General features: G+C 36.1%; 1 protein-coding gene and 1 long non-coding RNA gene across 3 annotated transcripts; one reads left to right on the top strand and one right to left on the bottom strand.

The window, feature by feature from the left end:
• Positions 1-234: 234 nt before the first annotated feature.
• LOC131310452 (cyclic dof factor 1-like) lies at positions 235-3,156 on the bottom strand. 2 transcript variants are annotated; one of them, XM_058337461.1, is made up of 2 exons: positions 2,824-3,156; positions 235-1,606 (listed from the first exon to the last, which is right to left on the bottom strand). In XM_058337461.1, exons 1-2 carry the CDS (start codon positions 2,959-2,961, stop codon positions 452-454), a joined length of 1,293 nt encoding a protein of 430 aa, XP_058193444.1. In that variant the 5' UTR covers positions 2,962-3,156; the 3' UTR covers positions 235-451. The 2 variants fall into 2 exon arrangements, with proteins under 2 accessions (XP_058193444.1, XP_058193445.1); XM_058337462.1 differs by having other exon boundaries at positions 235-1,570.
• Positions 3,157-13,926: 10,770 nt separating this feature from the next.
• On the top strand, positions 13,927-23,390 carry LOC131310456 (uncharacterized). Its single transcript, XR_009195217.1, has 4 exons — positions 13,927-14,049; positions 17,576-17,758; positions 21,055-21,181; positions 22,836-23,390. It is a non-coding gene; the product is annotated as an uncharacterized LOC131310456 (long non-coding RNA).
• The last annotated feature ends 3,233 nt before the right edge of the window (positions 23,391-26,623 follow it).

Here is a 26,623-nt window from a genome sequence, read left to right as displayed (position 1 = left end):
AGCTACTAATGCCACTTGATCTATTACGAGTAGGGTTTTAAATAAAAGCCGTTAAATATCGATGGAATTTTTTGGACCTCCGATGCCGTTATTTACTTGTGTACGGTTCGTATCAGCAAATTTATGGTTGTATTACCAATACCGTTACGTTTTCTGTTACTGCAATTTAAAACCTTGATAACAAGTGTGCCAAACACTGAAACGCATTCTGAACTTAATTCACATAATAATAACTGACAGGAAATTCCTGATTTAGATTGACAAACTTATTCCACAGCACATTTGATGTTGGTACATTTCAAGCATCAACAATCAAGAATCTCTCTGCCTTTTCCTCTATTCTACTTCATAGTTACATATGCACATGAAACACACAAAATGGAGCCCTGATTAGGTTAATTAGACAATGGCTCCTCTGTACAGATGCAAAAAGAAATTTACAGACAACTTTTCAGCACTCATTTACACTCTCGCGGAATTTGAATGATCGCGACAGCGCTGCAGGGTTGGCTTGCAAAGCCAAATACGTTCCTCCCGCTTGTGTTTTCTCCTCTCCTTTTGAGTGGAAGGCCTTAAACAGACCCCCCCCTGAGTTGGTCGAATCATTCTTTTCGTTCTTGATCCCTAGGTTCGACCGTATAGAACTTTTTGCAGCGTCATTCAGATCAAGCCTCAATGTCTTTGGAGTCCACACCCCTCTCTCAGAATCGCTCTCGTACAATGGCTCTTCTTTCTCTGATGTGTCCCTCAAATGTTTCCCCAAGGTTAAAGAAGCTGGAGGGGGAATCCATGGCATGTTCCATGATCCGGGTAGAGTAGTACAACCCCAATAAGGAGGTGGGGGAAAACCTGGCATAGGAAATCCACAAGGGCCTAAAGCCGGTGGAGAAATCCCAGACCTCCACGGAGGTGAAGTCCAAGGAAAAAACCAAGGACCAGGCCCCCTGAAGCATGGTAAATTTTGTGCTGCCGATTGATGGAAAACAGGATTTCTATTTCCTCCATTTTCTGCTGAATTTGATGAAGACCTTGTGTCATCATCACCCTTTTCTCTCCTCCCTCCACCGGAAATAGAAATTTTGACAAGTTGAAAGTTCTCTAACGGTTTTAATGCAATGGATTCACAAAAGGGTTGCGAATCCGCGCCAAAACTAAGGATAGTGCCATTCGCTTTAGAAGCTTGAAGACAGTCTGAAACTATTATGTGACCGTAATGTGAAGCACAAGAGCTTTTGTTCTTGCGACGCCCTGAACCTACCGGAACGTTCCTCATGATTCCACCAGCTGTCCAGTACCGCTGGCACTTTTTGCAGAAATAGCGCGGCTGACTGACGTTGTAGTTGTTGTAGTAGCAGAACTTCGTTTCCATGCTATTGCAACGCGGGCAAGGGAGGATTTTGTCAGGCTTTTTCAGAGTCTTTTCTTGTGAAATGCTTGTTTCACTCTGGTCTCCAGCTTTTGAAGGTTTGGGTGGATTGGGCTCTTTTCCTACCGATGGAGTTTTAGGGTAGTCACACGATGTTTCTGGATCTTTTAACTCTTCAAGAGTCTGGCGGGAGGGATCGTTTTCCTGTTGATTCGCTGTGAGTTTACTTTCCAATGGTGTCTGAAAATTTCAAGGGAATTGCTGTAAAAAATAATGCTAGCAGAAAGCCTAGATGTGTGTCTACATCCGCAATTGATATTGTCTAAGGAGTATATATTTGATCCTGTGCATTATACTGATAAACCAAAACTTGGATCCTTTCATAATTCCTTCGTAAGAAACAAGTATTGAATTCAGTGATTAGAGTAAATACTCCAAAGTCCTCAGATTTGCAAGAGTTAACTTTTCCATGGAAGTGTTCGTTTTTAATCCGAATCGTTGAAAACACTTATGGACGGCTTTGGTGGTGCATTATAGTGCTCTACAGGGAGCCGCTTTGCAACATCCCGGATCTAGTTAACGATCACATACCATGTAAGAAGTAGAAGATGAGGTACCTTTTAAAAGCCCATTTAAAGGTGGAGTTGGCTTAAAGATGGAAAACAACAGAGGAAGGAATCAAAGGAAATTCAGGGATGAAAGCATTTCCAAATCAATTGCAGCAGAGCTAAGAGGAATCAAGGAAAACAGGTGTTCTAAGTTATTTTAACAACATAAATTGCGTTGAGGGTAACACTATGCAGGGGAGGGGTAGACCGAAATTGAGGTTCGATGCGGTAGTTCGAAAGGATTCAGGGTTTTTACAATCTCATGGAACAGGATGCCTCGACAAAACTCAATAGAAAAATCAATTCCTGCACAGACCCAATTGATTGGGACTTAAGGCTTTAAATCAACTTTCCCGAGTTTTAAATATAAATCCCTCTAGTATTCAATCAAAATCAATTCCTGATAAGTAAATAAAAACTGAAAAACAGAGACATTTAAGCATCCATAAAATCTGTTAAATGATGATATCTTAGTTTATTAAAAAAAAAAAAAACCAAAAGAGTGTGAAGAATCAGAATTGGGAAAAAGTATGACTAAACTATTGCAAAGTTTCATATCTCCGAAAGAAAGGTTTCCAGAATCTGGAGAAGATAGCTTTTGAAGACTTCGAAACTCAGATTTCGAAAAATCCATTTGATAGTAGCAACGGAAATGAAAATCAAGATACATCAAAATCGATCCGATCGTTAACCACCGGTCCCGAAATTTATCCAGGTGCGCACAAGTTAGTCCGGACATCCGGTTAAAAAAAAAAAAATTCAAAATCAACCCTTTTCAGTTTTCGACTTTTGGGGAAATGGGTAGCTTTTATTTGTTCAAGACATGTAGAGGAAACTGAAATCAAATACCTTTCCATCTTCTTCCTCATCCGAAACTCTGTCACAATTTTCCTTTCTGGGTGTAGCAGAAACTGAAACTCTCTGTTTGGGTGGCAAAGGAATCGTTTTCCCAAACAGCTTGATCGCAGGGTCTTTCACCTCAGTCATTCCTCTCTCTCTCTCTCTCTCTCTCTCTCTCTCTCCCCCCTCTTTGTATATATATATATATATAATCCTTGTTTGGATTGTGAATATGGGTTGGCTTCGTTTGGGTTTATGCGATTATGAGTTTTGGAAGGGGAGGTGAGGGGATGCCACGCCAGGAGGGGGAAGTGAATTCTCAGCCACGAGTTTTCTCTTGGTGGCCTAAAAAATGGATCTTTTTCATGTGTTTGCTTTTATTGTTTTGAAAAGGAAGAGGTTTTGATTTGTGTCCGTTCATTTTGTCCATCTCAGCAATTGCCTTTCCCCAGTTCCGCGCCTTTTTTTTTTTTTTTTTTCACTTTACCTAGGCAAAGACTCGCATAAAGCTGTGCTGACTCTGGCTAGTGGCAAGAGAAAAAGTCTTGAAAAATATTACACGGACTATAGTGCTCAATCTCGTGAAATCGCAACGGAATAAAATTGGAGAGTTTGTAACATCTCGTTCCACATTGAAAATCTACATAGGTGGTCTCGGGTATATGAGGAAACATGTATGCTACCATGAATAAATTGGGTTTGAGTATTTTGAGCCATGTAATTAGACACCAACAAGGTACTCGACCAGTGGTTTACATGTCCACCATTACCAAGTTCATTTCGTGAAATTAGATTAGACAGAAGAGGTGAGCAGAATAGAAAAGAAAAAAGACAGACGGGTGAGACCATGAGAGTTTACTTCAAAAAAAAAAAAAATTTATTGAAATTTACTTTAACTAATTCATTCTTATACCGTACCTACTACTCAGTTTACTTCAAACTTATAATGGAGCAGTGGGTACAGTTTAAAGATGAATTAGTTAAGAATAAATGATTAACTAAGAAATGATTTGTTTGCTAGTTAAAATGGATGAATTTACTTATTAGTCACTTTTGTATAATTACTGCAATGAGAATACAAAAGAGGTTTGAGTAACACGATTATAATTATGTCTGCCCAAATAAACTAATGATGGGTGAAGTGAGGTGAGTTTGTCTGAGACTCCTGCAAAAGTTCTAGCTTATCTGCCAAATAAGTAATTCAGGTGCAGAGAGGGGACCAAACACGGGATAAAAAATAGGTCCGAATTAATGTATCCCCTCCCTCCTCCGCTTGCCAAACGAGCAGAATGGGTGATTTGAATCATATGGACGTTTGTAAAGGAACTTTTGCTAGTATTAACGAAGGCCCGCCCATAGTAATTGAGGAACATTATCATAAAGAATTTTCATTCTACCCTCAGGTTCCGTTCCGCTAATTTTTTTTGGAAAAACCCGTATCATTAACAGCCAAAATAGGCTAAATACAGCGAATCCATTCTAATACAGAGAAAGGGAACCTCCAGCAAACCATCACCGAAGGAAAACAATGAGAACAGGTGACCCAGGAGCAGCGATAACAAACCGCAAAGCTAGAAATTAGACCTGTGCACGACTCAGCGCCGCAAAGGGTGGGGACACGAGGGGCCAACCATCTAACCACTAATTAATTATTTTTTCTTTTTCTTGTCTTTTATGGAGTAGTCTTTTCGTTTCCTCTAGAATTTTTTATTTACAAATTCCTAATCCGAAAACATAGGCGAAGCAAGCGTTTTAAGTAAATTGATGTTGATGGATGGGTGGAGCCATGATTTAAGTAGTGTGGGAGCAAAAATCAACCAATGAAGAATTTTAAAAACCTATTGGCAAAGCTACGAAATGTAAATAAACTCAGCAGCGGCTAAGCGCAATATCAATTGTGTTTGGATTCAACCATATAATTTTTAATTTTATGGTAACCAACTGATAGACGTAATTAAGATTGAGCTATCTATATATTCAACCTGTTTTTTAAAATCATCGAGGCTTATTTTTCAAGTTTCTTACCACCACCACACAATATACCTGTGCGTAATAGGATAATATTTCAAGAGTCAAAGATATTCTTTTGCAAGGAACCTTAAAAATAATATGTTAAACAGATTAAACAGCTTAGATTATTACTGTGAACTCCGAAATGGGTTTTAAGCTAATCTGGTATACATTTGATGTATACGTATACCAAATGCTATACCCATAGTTACGCTTTATTTATTATTACTATTATTAAGAAATTAGAGGTGATTTATATAGTGTATCTAACTGTAAGGTTTAAAATAGAAGGTATGACATGTCACATGACACTAGACCGAGAGTATCCAATCAACCCGTCTATGGGTACCGACAAGTATGCATTGATGGTTCTCACTTTCAGATTCCGCACAAACGATTTAAACCATCCACTAATTTTATGATATTTTTTTGAATGGTCTCATAAAAAATCAGTTCAATCAAATAATTGGAAGTGTTTAATCACTTGAAAGTGGGTCCTGCGCGCCAATTTGCGTAGCATCAGTGCACGCATGGTCGGTACCCATAGAATTATTGGGGAGGATATGTCTAGACCATCACCGTATCATTTTCTCTTATCCTGTTAAATCTTTTTGATTTGCTTATTACTACATGTCAATCCACGGGAGTTTTAAATAAAATATTAGAAATTAAAAACCACTAGTTTTTATCAGATTTTTTCAAAAAAATACTAACAAATATCTTGTATCCTGTTAAACCTTTATGATTTGTTTATTACTACAAGTCAACCCACGGCAATTTTAAATAAAATGTAAGAAATTAAAAATACTGCTTACTTCTATTGGAAAAATATATACTCCCTCCGTCCCATATTCTTGATCTTGTTTACTATTTGGGACCGAAAAAAATGGACTATATCTTTTAATTTATAATATTTTTTATATCAAATATGAATCTTGTTTGATAGATCTCAAATAATTTTATTAAACGTCTCATATTCTTGATCCTGTTTACTATTTGGGACCTCTAAAAAATGAACTATATCTTTTAATTTATGATATTTTTTATATCAAATATGGATCTTGTTTGATAGATCTCAAATAATTTTATTAAACAAAATTTTCTGAAATCGTAAAAAATATACTAGTATAGATTATGGGATATAAACAATTGTTTGAGTGCCACAAAAAGTGAAACATGATCAAGAATATGGGATGGAGGGAGCATAACTATATACCTTATGATGAATTCATTGTGAATAAGAAGTTTGTTTGGTGATGCACATGTTTCTTATATTTTCGTTTTTTTTTTTTCATGAACTTTTTTCCATGGAAAGGGGGAGTGATTTCCACACTCCCCTTTCTACCACCCACGTACTCCCTTTCTTTTTTTTTTTTGAAACGGCAAATTTTTTTGTAAAAGCCACATACCGCCTTTTGCTTTTAGTGTGCATAGTTATCAAAACACCCTTTCACTTTTCAATATTCTTTTTATTGTTATCCAAATGAAATGATTTTTATACAAAGTTTAAAAATATTCTGGTAACTTCACACACTAAAAATAAAAAAGGGAAGTGGGGTTAGTAAAAAGGGGAGTGCGAAAATCACTCTCCTTCTGAAAAATACAAATATCTTCTTCTCCTTCTTCTTCTTCTTCTTTATTTTTACCTTTGCTAAGCTTTGAGGAACTAGACTTTAGTTTTCAACTCTTGCTTTCTATATACTCCATTTTCTATTGGTATTGATCATCCCAAATTCATATTAAACTTTTCTAAGTGTTTGATTTTGATTTGCACATTCAGAAGCTTATGCATGGGAGACAATTTTCTATTTAAAATACACTTTTCTAGGTGCTGCTTGGAATCCCTTTTATTCATTAGTTTTTTTCCAAAAACATGCAAATTAATCTTTTCATGGCCAAGTGTACTCTCTCTTAAGTTAATTTCAAAGAAATATATATCTACGAAAAGACCGAGGATAACTAATTAAAACTCATAGTCTATGTTGCAGCTTGTCTTTAGAAGCCCTCTATGATAATTTCGCTCATGCGCATGGAAATCTTGACTTCTATTTCCTAGAGTGGGAGGGAAAGGGTGCTTTTTTTAAGTTCTACTAGCAGCCAGTACTGCTGATCAAGCGATGCGTGTGTTTGTGGGATTAGGCAAAAGTATATATGTAATTTGTGACGTGGAGGTTGAAAGACGACGGAGCCAATAATATATTGCACAACGATGTTAGGAATGATTCAGACATATCCCGGGATTACAGCAGGATGATACTTACTATTATATAGGGCAGGATGCATGATTCGGTCGTATCCCCAGTTTGAGGAGATAGGAAGTACCGGCCAGTTGATTGCCGATCAAAGAAAAGAGAGAAAGTACAAGTTGATCTTTTCCTTTTCATTTTAAAATAGTAGTACTGTAATTAATCATGTAGTAACTTATTTCCCCCCTTGGCAGACCCTTATTCTAGATTTTTCGAAGGTCTCGTTCGTTTTGGATTCTAATAATTATTCTATTTCTTTTTAATCATTACTCTCAATTTTCTTTCTATCTCTCTCTTCAATCATTACCCTTATTTTTAATCATTACTATATTTCTCTATATACTCATTACCTATAAATTCAAATCCAAAATCCCTAAACGAATGGGGTTTCATGTTTGAAAGAGAGAACCAATAAGATTAGTTTTTTTTTTTTGGTCGAAAATTGAGAAGATATATGAATAATTGCCCAGTAACACTTACATAATGGAGTTCATTATAAATATCTTGGACAAAGCCAAACTAATCATTTGTAAAACGATAAAAGCACAAGGCAGTTGATCGATGTCTTTCACCTCGACTTAGACGTTGAGTTTGACACAAACAACAGCACTCACGATCTGTTTTATATTCATACCTAGAATCACCAGGCTCAAAAGAGATAAAGTGCTAGCCAATGATAAAAGACAACAAATACCTAGACGATCAGATAGACTCGAATCAAGTATGGACGCACCAATGAACTTTCAAAGAACTTTCAAATAAGATTAGTTTGATAAAATCGACAATTATGAAAAATTGGGATTGTTGATGTGGCACTTTCAAGGCTCTCCAGTCGCCGTAGGAAGAACACCCGGCCATTTGCTCAATATATAGTATGTATAGATAGACTAATATAAAATCTCCTGCTTAATTTGCACGTAGCCAACAAAATAAAATCTACACATTTTTTAACCTCTATTACTACCATTACCTTAGCTTTTAATATGTAGAAACATTCTCCTAATTACAAAATGTCACATTTCTGTACACTTAATTTCTCGTTTATTTCTTACTATTGTCCCCCTCCCAAGTCCCCTAGAATAGAGTAAATTAGGTTTAACGAATGATCAAAAAAAAAAAAAAAAGAGTAGGGCATTTTGTTTGATGCAATAGAATTTCCAATTATATTGATTTCATTATCCTGCATGTAAATTTTGATATTTTTTGGTATTATTTACTTTTCATACTTTGTTGTTTAGATTTTTTTGCCATAGTTTTTGAGATTAATTATTCATCTAATCGAGAGTAATCAAAAAAGTTTAAAAAATACAGACAGAAGTTGAAAATAATTTAGATAGGACAACACTAAAGACAAAAAAATCAGTCTTTTCAAACTTTTCTCGTCTTTACTGATTTTTTATTTTTGTTTTCTTGGTATTTTTGCATTTTAATTTGGTGTAGAAAATAAACTTTACTACTTTAGGATGGCCCCAAAGTATTGAAATCTGATGTCATTGCTAAGATACGAAAATGTCAATGGTGTATTATTGGATTATTATAACATACTTTGATCTCATTTTTAATTCTTCTAGTCGTTTTGAATAATATCCGGACATAAATTCTTCCCAAGGTCCTTGGACATGTAGAGGGTTTTAAAATTAATCCGTGTGTCAACCTTACACTTCATTGAACCTATAAAAAAAATTAACTAGTGAATCAGAGAAGTGATATGGATATTATAGTGAAAATAAATTAAAGAAGTCACAAATTCATAATAAAAAAAAGGGAACAAAGACATGTTGAATTTGGCAAAATTGTGAATGCAATATAAAAAAAAATTATAGAGGTTGGGTCATCACGTAAACGTGTAAATGCAATATAAAAATTGGAATAAGCTTTCTATTTTATTCGCTAAAGGGCATTTCTGGTATCCGTTGTTGTCCAAAAATGTCAACGTGTTTCTACTAATTTATAAGTCGTTCGTCCAAATTAAAACACAGATGAACGACTAAGATGGTGCGTGATAGGGATGATGTGCAACCCAGCATTGCACAGCAGGCCCCTCGGGTTCGGTATATGGGTGGATGAAAGGAAAAAATAAAGAGAAAGAAGTTGTGAGCTAGTATGAACAACATGGCAAAATGCAATAACTTGTAGTCCAAAAATTTTAGTGGAAATACCCTTTAGGGAATAAATAGTAAGCGGAATAAAATGCAATAACTCGTATGCGGTATATTTTTATGCTTTCCGGAATGTTGGAATGGTTAGATGAGTCCTATAACAGATATTGAAATACTTTATGTTGGATTGGAAATTAAAATACTCCCCTTTTAGAGTTTGAGGTAGCTAATAGAAGAAACGTACAAATTTGGATGGGAAGATATAAATCTGATATACTTAAGGATAGCTTTTTAAATTCGAAATATCTGATTAGAACCCACTAGAATTAGGAAATGCTAACCACCGCCCATAAGGTCGGTGCATTATGTGCAAAAGGTACATTGATATCCGCAAGAGAGTATTAAAATCTATAGATATGTAGCGGAATTTTTTTAACATGTTTGATATTATAGGCATAATATCCCATAAAATTAAGGATACGTCATACCAATTTGTTTATATGAGGAGTGCTAATCAAGCTAAATAAGCCAATCACATACTCAAGCTTGGCTTGACTCCTTATCACATGTGTTCATGCTTGGTTAGAGCTTGAAACTTTTTGAGATTAATTATACAAGCTTGGCTTGAGCTTGAAATTTTGTGTTCATGATAAAACTTGACTTGGCTTATGGAATATGCAAGCCAATCTTGAGCTTTCAAGCATGAACTTAAACTCGTAAAGTTTCGAGCTTTCAAGCTAGGCTCGTTAAGTTTCAAAATGAAAGGGGCTAATTTAAAGTTATAAAGAAGAACTAGCATCATTAATCTAGGCCAATAAAAATGACTCATAAACATAAAATTCAGTTACTAGCTACATTCATTAAATTAAAAATCCTCAAATCCTTAAATTTTCATAATCTCACATAGATATTTTTGTAAAATTGGTGAAAATATCCATATGAAAAAGGCTGACGTGGATCTTATATTTTGGGACATTTATTAAATCTACTCCTACATTTGTAATATTTATGGAATGACCTCTTTGTTCATGAGCCTATCGAGCCAAACACTCATATACTTAAGCTTGGCTTAAATTCATAAACAAACAAAAAAACGTGATTGAGCTTGGCTTATAATTTTTTTAAAATGAGTTTGAACAAACCAAAAGTCGAGCCAAACTCTTTGGTTCGTTTAGCACCCTATTTATACATTATGTTTTGACTCATTTTGTTTTTTGTCTAAGAAATATTGGGAAGGGTATATAGCATTTAAAGACGTGAAATTCATATAATAACTAGGTGAGTTTGAATTCCTTAGCTTGATTTGATCCTAACAAACACGTTTCGTTAACGGAAATAAGTACTTATTTTTAATTAAAGGTGATGTATTGTGAGAGAATGACATGTCTCGTAAAACGGTAAATAAATATTTAAAAAATAATAACCTAGCTTATTCAACTACATAAATGACGTTTATCAATCATTATTATCTTTTTAGATTATAGATAATAGATTTCACGTAGAATTCTGATGGGACAATTTGATGAATAACTAGCAAGGGTTCCACAGTATTTTTATTTTTTTTGGCTCAAAAAACAAAAAAAATGACATCCCATTTTGATATGAGAGATTCAGGAGAAAAGAAAAGGAAGAAAGAGGTCAAGAATATGAGATGTTTGGATGATGAAAGGTTAAGGAATGGTAAGAATGAGAAACTCCTTACAGAGATTATTTTCGCCATGTTTGGTGAAAAAGGGAACTTTTCATATATTAACTTTTTGAATTACCAGTTTTGCCCCTCCCTCTCACTTTCCTTGATGATGCTTCTTGCTTGTTACATTGTTACATGACCTACATGATACATTTGTTTAGGTTATGAAATAGGACAAATTATTTTGGTAAAAGAAGATGGGACACTTCCTTTACTTATTATCTGGTCAAACAAGAAAGTTACCTAAGAAAACCTAAGAAACCACTTCTTCCTCTTATGCTTTGTCTATCCAAAACATGCGGTAATCGTAGGGCTGCAAACGAGCTGAATTTCAACTTCCTTAGGTTTCTTTTTTAATTTTATAATGAATTTGATTTCGAACTCAGTCCAATAATAAAGATTTAAAGAGCCGATCGAGTTTCCTCTTATGCTTTGTATATCCAAGCAATGGGTAATCTTGTTATCATAAATGGGAAATGCCGTCCAATGCTGTTAGCCTGTTAACCACATTGGTCCACAATGTAAGATGATATGGAAGAACATTTGCCCTCACAAAAGTAGAAAATTTTACCTGGCAAGTCCTGCAGGGTAAAATTGCTACTGGAAGTGAATTAATTAGGAGGAATGGTATTCAAGGGGAAGGGCTTCTAGGGCAATGACCCTTTTGCCACAGTGAACTTGAAACCCCTGTTCATTTGTTGTTGCATTGCAAGTTTTCTTGGGCTATTTGGTCAAAACTCATGTCCTAGAGGGGGATAGTTTGGGTGTGTCCCTCCACTGTATATGAATTAATGTGTTGGTGGTTTCCAAATAAATAGACAAGTGTTGAGAAAGGATGTTGGGAAATATGCTTCTATGCTGTGCTTTGGTAACTATATGGTTAGAAAGGAACCAAATTATATTCAGGGCTAAAATTATAGAAGAAGACGAGTTCGTGGAGTTCATCAAAACCAAGGTTGCGCATGATTTTTTTAACAAAGTGTTGCTTTGATCTAAAAGATTATTCGGTGAATGTAACGACCTGTGCCAGCTGATCTGCTAATCATTTCAAAAGGTTAACCTCAAGTTATACAGCAGCTGCTCGGAATCACTTATATACCATTTCCATTTCTCTTTTTCTGCCGATCTGGGACAGCTCAGTGGAGGATATCCAAAGGAGTTTACCAGGAATCAGAAGGTTGAAGGTGGCCAAAGTGATATCTTTCTAGTCTTGGCTTGTAATTGGGTGGGAGATTGGCTTCATCTGGCTCAGTTCTGTTCCTTTGCCTCTGTGTGTGTTCTTTGTGGTTTGGAATATGAAAGGGTGAAGGAGCTAATAATGCGTCTCATGCTTTTAAGGTCTGGGTTCTTGCACCATGGGAACTTGTTCATTGTAAATGGGATCTTTTACATTCCAAGGAAATCAGAAGCTTCCACCTCTCTATTTAAGGGTTTGCCCTTGGTACTTTTTTGGGTACAAGGAAAAGAAAATAGTGTACGAATCCTGTGTGCTTGTGTGAGAGATAAAAGGGTGGGTATAATCCTTTTGTAATTTGTTCTTCGAGCTGGGTGAGAGTGGGTGTACGAGGGGTTTGGGTTATGTGATTTAGCCCGAGTGTTTTTCTTTTGCTGAACCACATAACTCTTGCATGTTCTCTTCTATTTTCTTTCATCGCATTTTATTGCCTTTGGGCTTCTGTCTTGTTTTCTTTGGTTCAAGTCGGTTCCGTTTGTGGTTGTTAGTCTGCTTTTTATTGGTCTGAGTCTGTCCTGGTTTGTATCTGTTTTGGCTGGTGTCAATCTTGGTTTTGGTAGTTTTTGGTGGCCATAATCAAGGAAGGTACAAGGTAACATTATCTACTACTACCTTCTACCTTCCTTGCGACCAAGAAACAGGTCTCTCGTCCATCAATATATATGTTCCTACTCCGAAAAAGGCCTGCCCCACTCCGCTCGCCTCTCAGGTTCAAAGCCCTGCGCGCTCTCTGTCTGGAAGATTTAGGAATCCCTGCAGCGTATGCTAAAACATTCCAAGGACCACCTCATGGTGATGGCTAACCTTGAAGAGGATCTGGTCTGTGCGGGGATCACTTCCATGCAGACCATGCTTCAGATCCAGTTCATGATTCAGTGGCCAAGAAAGACTTCAGATTCTCCTGCTGATGTTGATTCAAGTGTGTTTTCATGTTCCATTATCCAAAAAAGATTTCAGATTCTCTGGGCGATGTTGATTCAAGTGATTACTTCTGATGCTCTAGTTTGGGGGCTCAATCCATGCCAAAGCTACCTATGCGCCATTTACTTGATATTCGTTGTTGCTGACTTGCTGCTGGCTTGTACTTTCCCAGATTTTCGTTTCCTTGTTTTGGCCAATACTTCACATTGTATGTTGGTGTGCTTTGGCTTTGATTCCTGTGTTGATCTCTCATCAGCTCAGTCAGCCTTTGCCGTTTCCTTCTTGTAAACGTTTTCTAGCTTTATCTATCTATAATTTTTCTTTGCTGATCAAACAAAATAGTAGACTCAAAATGAGTTAGCATCCTCATATTTGTTTTTTTAAGTTTTTAACGAACTTGAACTCGAACTCAAGCCCAATAAAAATTTGGAGAGACTAATCTTGAACTTGTTCACGAACCTGAACGAGCCAAAAATATTACTATACATTTATGCTCCCGTACGGATCTAAGCAGCAAATAAAACTTCAATCACGGAGAGAAGCTCCAACATGGAACTGCGATTATGAGAATGCTTTATTTGAGAAAAAACTTTTGGCAAACACCTCTCTCGGTTTGTATATTGAACATATACTCGGAATGAAAAATAAACAGTACTTCCTCTGTCTCATTTTTAGTCTCTTTTGAAAGTTTCAACTGCTATTATATAAGATGACATAATCATTACATGTCTAATCAACAAATTTTTTCATTCTACCATTCAATTATTGCATGCACTTTTTGTCCAAGTGCCTTTTTAAATTTTCTTTAGTATTGTCGATTTAAAAGTAGAAGAGTAAAATAGAACTTTTATTAATTATATTATAACCCCTTTTGGTTTGAAAGTAAGACAATATTTTCGGGACAGAAAAAGGGTTACCTAAGACAAAATAAAATAAAATAAAATGGGGAGGGAGGGAGGGAATCCTGGTATATAAAGCATAACAAAGGAGCTGAAGAATCCTCTATTGGGAGAACGGTTCTTTCTGAACTTCCAGGTGCATATCCCTATAACGTCTTTTCGAAAAGTTCGCATTCAACTTAATCGAATAATCCCGATTGATATGTATGCCTGTTTCTTGTTCAAAGATTAATAAATGGGTTTTTATCAGTGATCAAGTTTCATCATCTGGGTGGATGTTTAATTGTCTTTCTGTGTAGCTCTCTGGACTGGATGTAGACCGTTGTAGTGTTCCTTGATTGAGTTTGAGTAAAACCCTAGTTCTGATTCCATCTCAAAAATAAAGGGGGAAAGTAAAGAAGAAAGAGAACAAAATAGATTAAGATGCACCAGTGAGCAACCCTGTTATCAAATCTCAGAAAATATTTTAGCTTGCCCTTTTAATGTCAGACCACTCTTTTGATAATGAAGTGAACTCTTTAAATGGCCAAATTTACATTTGTACTCTTTTAGGAGCGGCATTCTTTGAGCCATTACTCACCAAATCTCAGCATTTTTGGTGAGATTGGGTGAGAAAGGGGAAGGGCCAATCAAATTTTTTATGGTTCTTTTCTCTCCATTTCTCACCATAATGCTGAATTCAAATGAGTGATTTCACAAGAAACAATAATACTTTTCCTTTCTTTTCTCATGAAACCCCTCCATCCAAAGGGGTTAGGGATTTAAACCTAAGAAGGAAGGACACGGACACAGACACAACATTCCATAGCCATGCGGATACCTCATTTCTTCAAAGACTAGGACACGGAAACATTGTGGACACGTCTTTTAAGGCTAATTTTGTATTATAGCTCGTGAATTCTTATTTCTTCTGTCACATAATGAAAAAACAAATCAGTAGTCACTATATAAGTAACAATTGTTCATGAACGAAACATCCATGGAATTTTTGACTCTAGGCTATGCTTTAAGAATTGCACTTAGAGTGTCCACAACGTGTCCAAGTAAAGAAACACAATAAAAAAGTTGGACACGTACTTGGGCATGTACTTGTCCGGAGGGGGTTGTGTTGTGTCTGTGTCTGGCACGTTTGGGTCACCGATATTTGAGGCCAGTCACTTGTCCGTGCTTCTTAGGTTTCAACAGGTATAATCGCATAAGTTGTAACGTGATGAGTTTGCTTCAAATTGGTGCATGATTTATTGGAACTTGTGACGAGTGTGGAGTCTGTCTTTTTCACTTACTTTATAGCAGGAAACATTGCCAATCACACGTGGGAATAATGTTGTTTTAACTAATCACAATTACTGATAATATCCGCCCAACTGTCAGGTGGGTGAAAAAAAAAAAATCCCATGGATTTGCATGTTAATTGAGTTTGAGTTGAGGAGGCAATTCGTCGGTGGCAAGGGATTTCTAAATAGGTTTAAGATCACTTCTAAAAAATTTGGAACTGAAGATTAGAAAGGTTGTTACTCCAAATGTATGTGATTAGTTTCTGATTTCTGAAATATGAAAAGTTCAAGCTCACATATTATCAATTGCCACTTATCTTCTGGGGGCCAAACACCATTCGTTTATCTTTCTAGTTTCTACTAGGTGGCTAAAATGAATATATACAACTTCTCATCTACCTTGATTGTCGTTGTGTCGTGACATAATAGATATGATGTTAACATTCGTTTTTTCTGATCGTTTATGTCTATGGACTGGAAGCTTGGGTTCTCGTTCTTTTCCTCAATTTGATCCCACCGTGTATATTGCTGAAGTTCAAGTATGAGGAAGAAAACTGTGAAATTTTTCTTCAACCTCGGTTTCAATTTTGCTTAGAACTCTGTTGAATTTGAGATGGTTCTGAGTAGCCAAAGCTTGATTTCACCACACTTCAAACAAGCAAACATAATTTTCAATACTCATCGTTTGCACTTGGTGCCTTTTTCTACTTGGGTTAAAGGTGCCGAAAGACACCTAATACCTAAAATCCTTGGCGAGTTCCTTGTATATCAGAACATTGTTTGCTGATTAACTCGGAAGAACGATATGTTCTTTGTTCCTATTCTTCGGGTTATTCACACAGATTCTATCCGGGCGTGGATGGGCATAATACGATACTGTCAAAGTATCACCAGACCCATGCTTTTGGTTATAGCCTCCCCAAATCTGGTTCTGCAGTCTCTGCATTGGGCGTTTGGATGTTGATGGGTTAGTGCTTTGCCCAGCTGGTATTTGATGTTTGGATTTACCCCTAGATATTGAACTCTGAGCATGTCACCAAGAAAACTCACCATCTCTTTTGTTTTGTTTTCTTGTCTCTCCATGTTTGCAACTTTTGTTAAAACCCACATCATAAATTTAGCTAAACTTTGAAGAATTGGTAAATTATCCGAATTTCACATCTGCAATTTGTCCTATACATTTCCTGCAGTATAAGTTGCGTTCCAAATTTGTATTTGTGATGGTGTAAGAAGGCGAAAAAGGAGGAGATCCATTCGATAGAATAGGGGGTTCAAGTAGGAGTGGATGAGATGAGACTCCAACTTGGCACCCCATAGGAGAAAATCCTGGTTCCACCCCTGACGAGGTGGCTCTTGTCAAGGGGTTTGGTTTGTTAGTCAACAAGGGTTTCCCTTGGAAACAAATTCCGCGTGCTTATGTTCCTTCCGGGTACAAGTTTTTCGTGTTGCCGGCTTCTTATGGGAAGATTCTTCCACTTGACAATCTTGTGTGAAGAGGAAGGTTCTTCCGAATTGGTACTGATATTTTTGATAAGGCAGAAGAGTCAATAGTCCATCTCCTTTTCCATATTAAGATAGAGATAAGATTCTTACCCTTTAATTGTAAGGCTTTCCATTAGCTTTACGGTAGAGACTAGAGATACTCTTTCTCTTTTTCGGAGATTGTACCATAGCTCTCTCCCTTTTGCTATAACAGTTTTGGATTTGATGTTTAGGTGGCTAGGAGGATGATTGAGGCTTGGAAGGCTATCATGTTTTGTATAATGTGGTGTATTTGGAGGGAGACGTATTGGTAATCTTACAAAAAGGAAAACTATTTCATTTTGGGTGTTTGCAAAAATTTGGGCATTAGGCAAATGTTAACACAGAACTTCTCTTCGGGAAAGAGGGGAATTATCATCTAAAAAATGGTGCAGAGGCTTCTCGTATTGGGTGGCAAAATGGTTAATTCCTTCATCAAGATGCTTTGAACTTCAAAGGAAATGTTCCTATCCATAACTTTTCTAGAGGTCGAGAACACGCAATGTGTGTGCAGGTTGAATTTTGATGAAATATGCATAATAGCCTCCGGCATTTTATTTGATCTATTATAACGTCGTATTAACCTTTGTGACAGATAAACAACAATGAAATAAATATCACGGCAATCGAATTGTTTATATATTGTAATACCAACTTATGTACAGTACCATGACATATTTGTTGTTGCTTTATATTTAAGTATGTATTGATCCGCTTTTTCAATTCAATCGTGTCAGCTTAGATTGAGAACATGCATCTGGAGATTTTTATTTTTTTAACTTTATCAATTTAGTTTAAAATTCTAGTTTCAGTTATGGATTTGAAATGTTTTTATGATATGCTTTGAACCCAATTTCAATTTGGTAGAAGATCATCACAGCAAAATGTAAAGCATCACAGCAAATCCATATGCATATGCTGACGAAATGGGAAAATCAGAAGAGGAAGATGAAGAATTTGTCATGGGCCAGATAATGTTTGTCATGGCCTCGTAGGGTAGTTCTTTTCATGGTGGGGATATAAACTGAACCTGCAGTTATGTGTTGAAAGGTGTGCTTTGTCTTTTTTATCCTTATGGTTTTTGGGTTATGAATAGTATTTCGAAACGAATTAGTTTGTTATGGGGAATTTCGGAAATGAGAAAATCAACACAATGATGGAAAAAGTAGACACCAAACTGTTGCTCTCCCTTTCAATATTCGAATAAATAAATAAGGGAAGTGTACAAGGGCTTACAGGTTCCTCTTTTGGTTCACCTGTAGATGCACACATTCATGATTTACTTAAGCTTGTTTGAAACTCTAAACTTGTTAGTTCCTGTGGTGACAACTCATGGACTTCCTAACATTCTTCTAAATCACCACCGAGCAATAACACATCAGAGTGTGGTGGTTTTCCTAGCTATAGAGTAAGTAAAACCCGTAGACAAATGATATTCGTACTCCAATTTTAGTCTCTCACAGTCCTCTCGTTACAGGCTGAAAGACAGCAAAACCAAACGCAGAATTGAGTGGCTCAATGTGAAGTGTGAATCCTGTTCCTCTTAAGTACCCTACTCTCTTCATAGGAAGTTACGAAATTTAGTCACAAAATACTGTTTACTGGCCTATGTTTACAGGCTAACAATCAGGGGTAGCTGCTAAATGCTTTCAGATTTCTTAAGTGCCTATGTGGTTTATCAGGGATTGATCTAGACAATTATGATCATTTTCTGTGCAGTGAGACAGACTTAGAATTGAGATTTAAATGTTCTTTTGTTGTATGCCAGCTTTTTTTCGAGAAGTTTATGGTAAGGTTGTAATTATTGCTCTAGAACCGAACAGTTGGAAGACTACAAATTTTGCTGTAATGTCAGTATTTGTGTTCTTATATGTGTCTTGCTGTCTGCCATTCAAAATCAGTAATGTAAAATTTTCTTCTTGTTCAGTTCCTTAATGGAACTCAACCATATTGTTGTCTTGGTTAAGTCCTATCAACAAGGGTCCATAAGCAGTTGGCATAGTGTTTGATCAGAATTACTTGAGGGAATATGTCTATATGTTTCTATTTTTGTCATTCTGATCTGTCGATTGTCGGGTTCTGAATGAAACTTTTGCGGGTATACACATTGGGGTCAGTCGCATGGGACATAGCTTGATACACATTGTTAGGCCCATTTCCTAATAGCTTAAGCTTTTGGGACTACTGGTTATTTAACATGGTATCAAAGCTTAGGTTACAAGAGGTCTTGGGTTCAAGTCTCTCTAGTCTCTATTAGCATTTGGTCCCCGTTTGCATGATGTTTCTCTCCTTTGCATTCTATCACACAATATGCATGGATGTTTGCCTCTCCATGTGCAAGACGGGATTGTACGTGAGGGAGGGTATTAGATAGCTTAATATACATTGTTGGGCCCATTTCCTAACAGCTTAAGCTTTTGGGACTACTACAAACTATATGAAGTTTATGGTGTGTGTATTGAAATGAATATGTACCTAAACCTCACATACTAAGTTAACCAAAATCCGCTTTGTGTGTTGATCAAAAAGAAAAATCCACTTTGTAGAATTTAGCCAATGCAGTTCCCAGGTACAATCAGAATAATTAGTGATAAGATAGTTGGAACTGGTTTTTATGGTAAAGGAATTTACAGGTATGGAAGAGAGAGCATTATGACTATGTAAAACCAAGCACGGATAGCAAATATCACGATTTGGGCATTTTGGATTTATCTGTTCAAAAATAAAATCGATATTGAGGCCTAGATCAAGGACGATTTCAACAATAATAGAATTGCTAAACAATTGGACGATGACAAAATTATCAAAGGTATGTGATCCGTGTTCAGGACGTTCATTGGGGTTTTGTTTGGGAACAGAAGGGAATAGCAAAGTTTAAATTGTTATGAAATGAGCCTAACAATAAATATCAACATTTTAAGCTTTCTTTGTAGTTTCATGCTTCAAATCTGTACATGATCTGTTTCATTTGAACAACAACGTGGATAGAAAAGCAACATAAAACAAAGAGCTGTGCTAGGTGCACAGCAAGCTGTGCACAGACCCCTTTTTCTCCCGCCTCGGGTCACACAAAGATGATTGGAGCCGCTCATTTTTGTGCGACCCGAGGCGGGAGAAAAAGGGGTTTGTGCACAACTGCTGTGCACGTAGCTTTTTTGTAAAACAAAGTGGTATCATTTCTTTTAATCTGTATAGCAGGCCATGTTTACATTGCATAACATGTGCAGTAATATTGGTCATTTGAATGTATTACATGGGTGTTTTTTGGGCCCCTGTTTGGAAGCTTTACTGCTGCTTTTTATTTTGCCAGACTTCTATGCTTGCTCTTAATTTCACTCTAGGTAAGAAATGAAAGAAACCATGTTAGAAGTCCCGTAAAATTTAAGACCGAAGAATTGAATATTGTAGCAAAACATTTGAAAATAAAGCTGAAAATTGATTCTGCATAGAACGAAAATTAACTGAACCAAACACACTGTTGTATTGGTTTGAACACCAGAACATTTTGCTTCCTTTCATGTTTTCTTTTAAATGTTCTTTTTTCTAATTTGGCTTGGAATTGGCCTTCGCTCTCTTTCACTCATGCACAATCTTAAGCTCTTCCGTCATTTCACCTATAACTGTCAACCAACGATCCCACTACTCCGAAATCAAGCGTTGTAACCCTGTCTCACTTTCATGGATTGCCATCTATATATCCTCCATTATTTAGGCACCAAAAGTAATAGAAACGAAATTTTACTGATCTGTATTGAAACCTGGCATATTTCCCTTTTGGGGTGGCAGAAAATGATGGGATCAAGGTTACACCCCCCAAAAAATATACCACTAGAGCTACCAGCTGGTGCTGAAATGATGATTCATTCTTATTTTTCTCTTTTCGGAAACAACCTCTCTCCTTGCAGCGGTAAGGCTGTGTACATCAACCCTTCCCCAGCCCCCGCATATACGGGAGCTTTGTGCACTAGATATGCCCTTTTTTCACATCAAACAAAATTTCCCTCATATAATTTGGATATACAAAACTTCAAAAATAACAAGAAGGCAAACTTAGAGATACCAAATTAGTGACGTATCGCTCATGTCACTTTCAGTAAGCAATTATGTTGTCCAACACATTAGCAGGTGAAAAAAAAATGTTTCTCAATTATTTCAATGGGTGGGATATGAATGACTAGTTCCTTTTTTGTTTTATCTTTTCCTGATTCCTGAGGCCATATTCTTCTCAACTTCTCTTTTATGCTTTTGGATATGTGAGATCTCTCTGATGGGTCCCCCTCAGAGAATAATAATTGATGAGTAGAGTAAGCAAATAACTTTGTTTAAATGGGACTTATGATTCACAGGACCTTCTGCTACTGGACTTAGGGGTCGTTTGGCATCATCCTGGAATCTCCTTTAATTTGTTTTTTGGAACCTATTAAAGTTTTGAAAGGAGCCTTCAAGTACTCCTGCAGCTGGTTAAAGAGAAAGGTACTTCAATAACTCTTCTCCTTTTTCTTGGTTTTCAAACATTTGGGCCACCTAGACATACATGTAACTCCCCAAATAATTGTATCCCTTCATTACACATTTGGACAACATTGTCCTTTAATTTGTAAGAGAGTGTACTCGTAATAGGACAATATCGTAACGTCACATGAAAGAGGTCAAAAAAGAGTGCAACTGTAGAGAATGGGACTCTGAAAATAATTGTCAAAGCATCCAACTCAAAAATCAATTGATAATGAATGAGGAGATAGCCTAGGTTCGTATACTAGCTTTGGAGGCAATACTTATATCAATGTGGGACAAGCACTGACACTCTTCCACACGTGCATCCCTTGACTTGCACGGGGAAAGCATCCATGTTTAAGTATCCAACTCAAATCTGATTGGAAATGAATGAAGGGCCTCATAAGCTCATATACTAGCGTTGGAGGTGATAATTAATCAATGAGGGACGAGTTCTAACATCACCACAAGATTGAATAGTACCCTGAAAAATATGAACTCCTCTGTGATCAGATCCTACTTCTTTGTTGGATCTTCCTTCGTACCACTTTAGCCAAAATTACAATCGGTACTAACATGATGGTAAACTTTTAACTGTCTAATACAAACATGTGATAAATGGAATGGTCTATTTGGTTTTGTTTCTGTTTTTTGTTTGTTTTCATACTGTAGGCCAAAACTGCACAGTACCTAAATGATGGTAAAGTTTTAAGTACAGAAGTATGATCAGTTAATGATCCGTTTGGTTTTGTTTCTGTTTCTCGTTTCGATTACTGGTACCCATAATCACGTTAAGTGCCAACATGATGGTAAACTTTTTACTGTGTATAAACACAGAATAATTTTGAGGTATGTGATTGGTTTTGTTTTTGTTTTCTGTTTCATTTATTGGAGAATCAAAGTTTTCAAGAAACACCAAAAGATGTTTTCGAGCAGCCACTTTGTGCATGTATCGTGAAGGTTAGGTATGTCTTTAGTCCTCTCCCTCCCGTACCCTATTGCTTGGGGAATACATGGATTGTTTATCGTCCATGTTTTCGAAGTTTTGAACACCAAGTTTCCTCCCAAAAAGCCGCTGTTCGTGTTTTCAGGATTTCTATTCTTTTTGGTTATGGAAACTCGAAAAATGAAACACATAATACAAAAAATGATGACTTATTCATTTGAAAACCAGTAAGTAGTTTGAAACATACGCGTACAACAGTAGATATACACTCATGGCTATCTATAGTTTGTTTTTACTAGTGTTTGCTCTTTTATAGCCTCTGCAATAGTTTAATACCTAGTATCTGATCATATTTCACTTTTGAATCGCCATTTTTCCCCATCAAAAGCACCAGACCAGCTGAATGCATGGCACTTGAGATTGGCAATGGCTTTGGGAAATCAATCATTGGATTTTGATTCCAAGCGATCGAATTCTTGTCCGCAACCCAAGAAATTGAAAGATCAATGTGATTTAATTTGACTTTTCGCGATTTGTTGGTCTCCATTGTGGCCTTTCCTTTATGTTTTCTCTTTCTTTTTCTTTTTTGTCATCTTTGGTTGAGTTTTTAATTTTCTTTCTCCAGTTCAAGCGTGGTTGTGGATTACAGAATTAAAAAGCTGACCCTTTGGAATATATTTCGTGCAGGACTTTTATGCAGAGTAGGCCCTGCCCTGAGGATTACTTTCATATCAGAAGAAAAGCATAGAGCCATAAAACTATGAGGACCTTTTTGTCATTTCCTAAACTTCATTGTGTTGGTTTTGTGAAGTCTGATTTTGCTTTTGAATTGCTAATTCACTGACTATCTACAATTTCGACCTAAGGTGTAAATACCATGCTATGTGCAGCCGAAGTATTCTGTACCTTTTTTTAAAAAAAATCGGTGCATAGTGAAAACTAGTTTGAGTCATGAATGTACTCAGTACACAACTAGAGAACATCATAAAAATTATATCGTTTACGTTTGCGTTCTTTTTGTAATTGTTCTTCGCGCGCATTGTGTGTGTGTCGTGGTTTGGCGGATTTCTCAGCACATTGTATACTCGAGAGGAAGGCTTTCACCCCTTGATTCTGTGTCTTTGTATTATGGTACCAAAGCCCCTGAAGGATACTTCTCAGAGCATGTAGTTTCTGTTATTTACATCATTTTGATGTCTAATTCCATACAAATTAGAGTCGTTCTCCTTCGTATTTTAGACAGCCGTGTACGTATGGATATCTGTTATACGGTTATGTAACGGTCAAATATAGGCAAATGTTGTATCTGATTTCTTAATTCCCGCCACGTACTGGTAGCCTGGTAGGTATTTGCACCATTGATTCTCAATTCACTGGAAAAAGAAAGATACCGAACCAATACCGAACGATGTGGATTATTTGTATTCACCAGATTGAAAATGAGCAAAACCCACCAGTGTATGCTCAACAGAAAGCTTCAATTCACCTCTTGTTTGTATTCCTTCGTATTGTAGAAGTCAGAGCTCCAAAAGGATTCCTCTCAATTTAAGCATGTAGTTTCCGACTAGTAGTATTTTAAGTAGCTGCATACTTATTCATGTCTGTTATATAGTTATGCATCAATCAACGTATCGGAGCTGATAAAAAAAAAAAAAATCCGTCAACGCTTTGAAAAATCTTGAGTCAAATATCCTGATTCCCGATACGTATTGTTAGGTATTTACATCATTGATTCGATTTCACTTAAAGAAGAATGATCCAAAAAAAAAAAAAAATAGAAGAAGAAAGATGCCAGGCTGATCATTTTTTGGTCTATCACTTTCATCGATTTCCCGTCAAAGGGTAGCGTTATAAGAACAAAGTTATAATATACGAAATCTTAACACATAATGTTATGTTCTATTAAGTTTCTTAATAAACTTTTTGTCTATATCAAAGAGAGAGAGAGAGAGAGAGAGAGAGAGAGAGAGAGAGAGAGAGAGAATATGTTCTATTTGTATACACTCGTTGAGAAAGCTTCATTTCACCCCTTGTTTGTATTCCTTTGTAGTATATATAGTGTCTGAGCTCCCAAAGGATTCCTCTCAATTTAAGCATATATAGTTCATAGTTGAGTCATTCTCATTAGTATTTAAATAGCGGCATAAGTGTTAAAATTTGATTATAGAGTGATGTATCGGACAATATATTGAAATCAAAAATAGCTGCAGATATCTCAATACTCGATATGTATTGGCCGGAACTCACAACGTTGATTCTCAGTCACTCACAATATAAAAATGCAGGAGTAGTTTCTTGGTCGATCACTTTAATTGATGTTCGGTCAAAGAGGATACTGATTCAAGAATACATTCGGACTATATAGTAATGAAATTTTAAGACTATGAATATTCTTGGCGGGTAGTGTAATTTTTTAATTTTTAAATCAAAATACATGGGATTATTCATTTATGTCAACGAGAGAATATAAAATTTATAAAAATATAAACCGACGGTAAAAACATTTAAAAAACAAAAATAGGACTTAAAAGTTATCTTTAATTTTATTTTCTTCCCCTATTTTTTTTTTATCAACAATTGATGGGAAGGATACGCATTATGCAGTGGCTTAGTTAATACATTGACTCTCCAATTAATGCTTGGATATGGATCACCAACTATTTCTTACTACTATTATTTATTGAAAATAGATATAGTTGCAGATATCTTAATACTCGATAAGTATTGGTTGGTACTTACAAAATTGATTCTCATTCAGAGCAAAGATGCCAGAGTCATTTCTTGATCTATCACTTTGATGTTCAGTCAAAGAGTATACTAATTCAAATATATATTCAGACTATATATACTAATCAAATTTTAAGATGGTGAATATTCTTGCATGGTGGATCCAAATCAAAAAAATATTCTTGTTGGATAGTGAAATCTTTATTTTTTAATCAAAATATAAGGGATTAACCATTTGTCTTGACGAGAGAATAAAAAAACATAAAAAATATGAACAGATGTTAAAAAAAATAGAAAAGAAAAAATAAAACTTAAAAGTTATTTTCTATTAGTATTTTTTTCCTCTCTGTTTTGGTTATCAACGATCGATGGGAAGGATATGCAATGAGCAGTGGATCACCAGCTATTTTTTTATTACTATTTTTTTAATTTCTTGATAACATAAGCTGGGCCACTTTCTTCTTGTTCTAAAAACCAGCTCTGGATTCTTTGATTCTTCTTTCCCAACAAAGAACAAAAAGAATCTGCCAATCCCTCCACACCCTTCTCGAAAAAAGCAAATTAAAAAAAAGAAGAAAAGGAGAAAAAGAAAAAAAAAATTTAAAGAAAAGGATTCATGTGGTTTTGGTTTTCCCTTTCAGACTCTCAAAAAGAAATACCCATCAAAGCAATCCCATCATATTTTTTCCTCCCTTCAAAGCTTCTTAAGAGTTTTTAGAAAAAAGTTGCAACCATTATTCATTATGGTGGGGCTACCTAATTAACTCAACATGGAATCAAGCAAATATACTTACATATGTGTATATATGTAGAGAGAGAGAGAGAGAGAGAGAGAGAGAGAGAGAGGAGGGGAGGAGTGGGAAACCAGCAAGATAAAACAAACCATACACTTTTCTTCTTTTCTATCCTTTTGAGACACAAATTAGAACTGTGTTGCTTTCACTGTTTTTGCTATACATCAGAGATTCTCTCCACCCCTTTCAAGTCAAAGAAGGAAGAGAAAAATACTAAAAACAAGAAGTACAAAACAATTAGGAAGAAAACTTAAGACAGTGTTTGGTTCACTGAAATGTGGCTAAACTAAAATCAGTTGTTGTTCAGAAATTATCATTTCTGATGTTTGGTTCCTTAAAAAATGGCGGAATGCACATTACAAATGGAATCATTATTCGACACAACACGAACAATCACACGAAGAATAAATCAAGCAAGACCACACCAAAATTTTAATGTGGTTCTCCATCTGTTTAATTAGGTACTATTTGTAGTATGAAACAAGTGAAGGAGCCTACAATTTACATCAGCTGCTACAAAAAAACACGAATTTATATCCTAGAGATTTTACTACTAATTATCGTGAGGTTTACCCCCAACCCTGTGACCTGATCAAGCAAGTCAAACCCCGATTACATCAGCGAAATAACGTGCCAAGACCGAATCAGACTTCACAAAACTCAACGCGAAGAACAATCGTTCCTTTCTTTTTCATAATCAAATTTTAATGTGGTTCTCCAATTGTGTAAGTAGGTAATATGTAATGAGCGAAAGAAGCCCATGAATTTACATCCTAGAGTTTTTACGACTAATTGTCGTGAGTTTTATCCCCCGACACCCGCAAATTAATCAAGCAGGTCAATCTCCGATTAGATCAGCGAAACAGCATATCAAAGGCAGAATCAAGCTCCACAAATCTCAACGCGAAGAAACGGTCGTTCCTCTCCTTCTCAAAATCAATTTCTCAACAAACC

The sequence above is a fragment of the Rhododendron vialii genome, chromosome 12a (genome assembly GCF_030253575.1).
Source record: "Rhododendron vialii isolate Sample 1 chromosome 12a, ASM3025357v1".
NCBI lineage: Eukaryota > Viridiplantae > Streptophyta > Magnoliopsida > Ericales > Ericaceae > Rhododendron > Rhododendron vialii.
This window is presented reverse-complemented; position numbering and strand designations above follow the sequence as displayed.

Excerpts from the sequence above, each read along its gene's own strand:
- LOC131310452 (XM_058337461.1), bottom strand. The coding sequence starts at position 2,961 with ATGACTGAGGTGAAAGACCCTGCGATCAAGCTGTTTGGGAAAACGATT. Across the intron at positions 1,607-2,823 it reads ATGAGGAAGAAGATGGAAAG|ACACCATTGGAAAGTAAACT; the intron begins GTATTTGATTTC and ends TGAAATTTTCAG.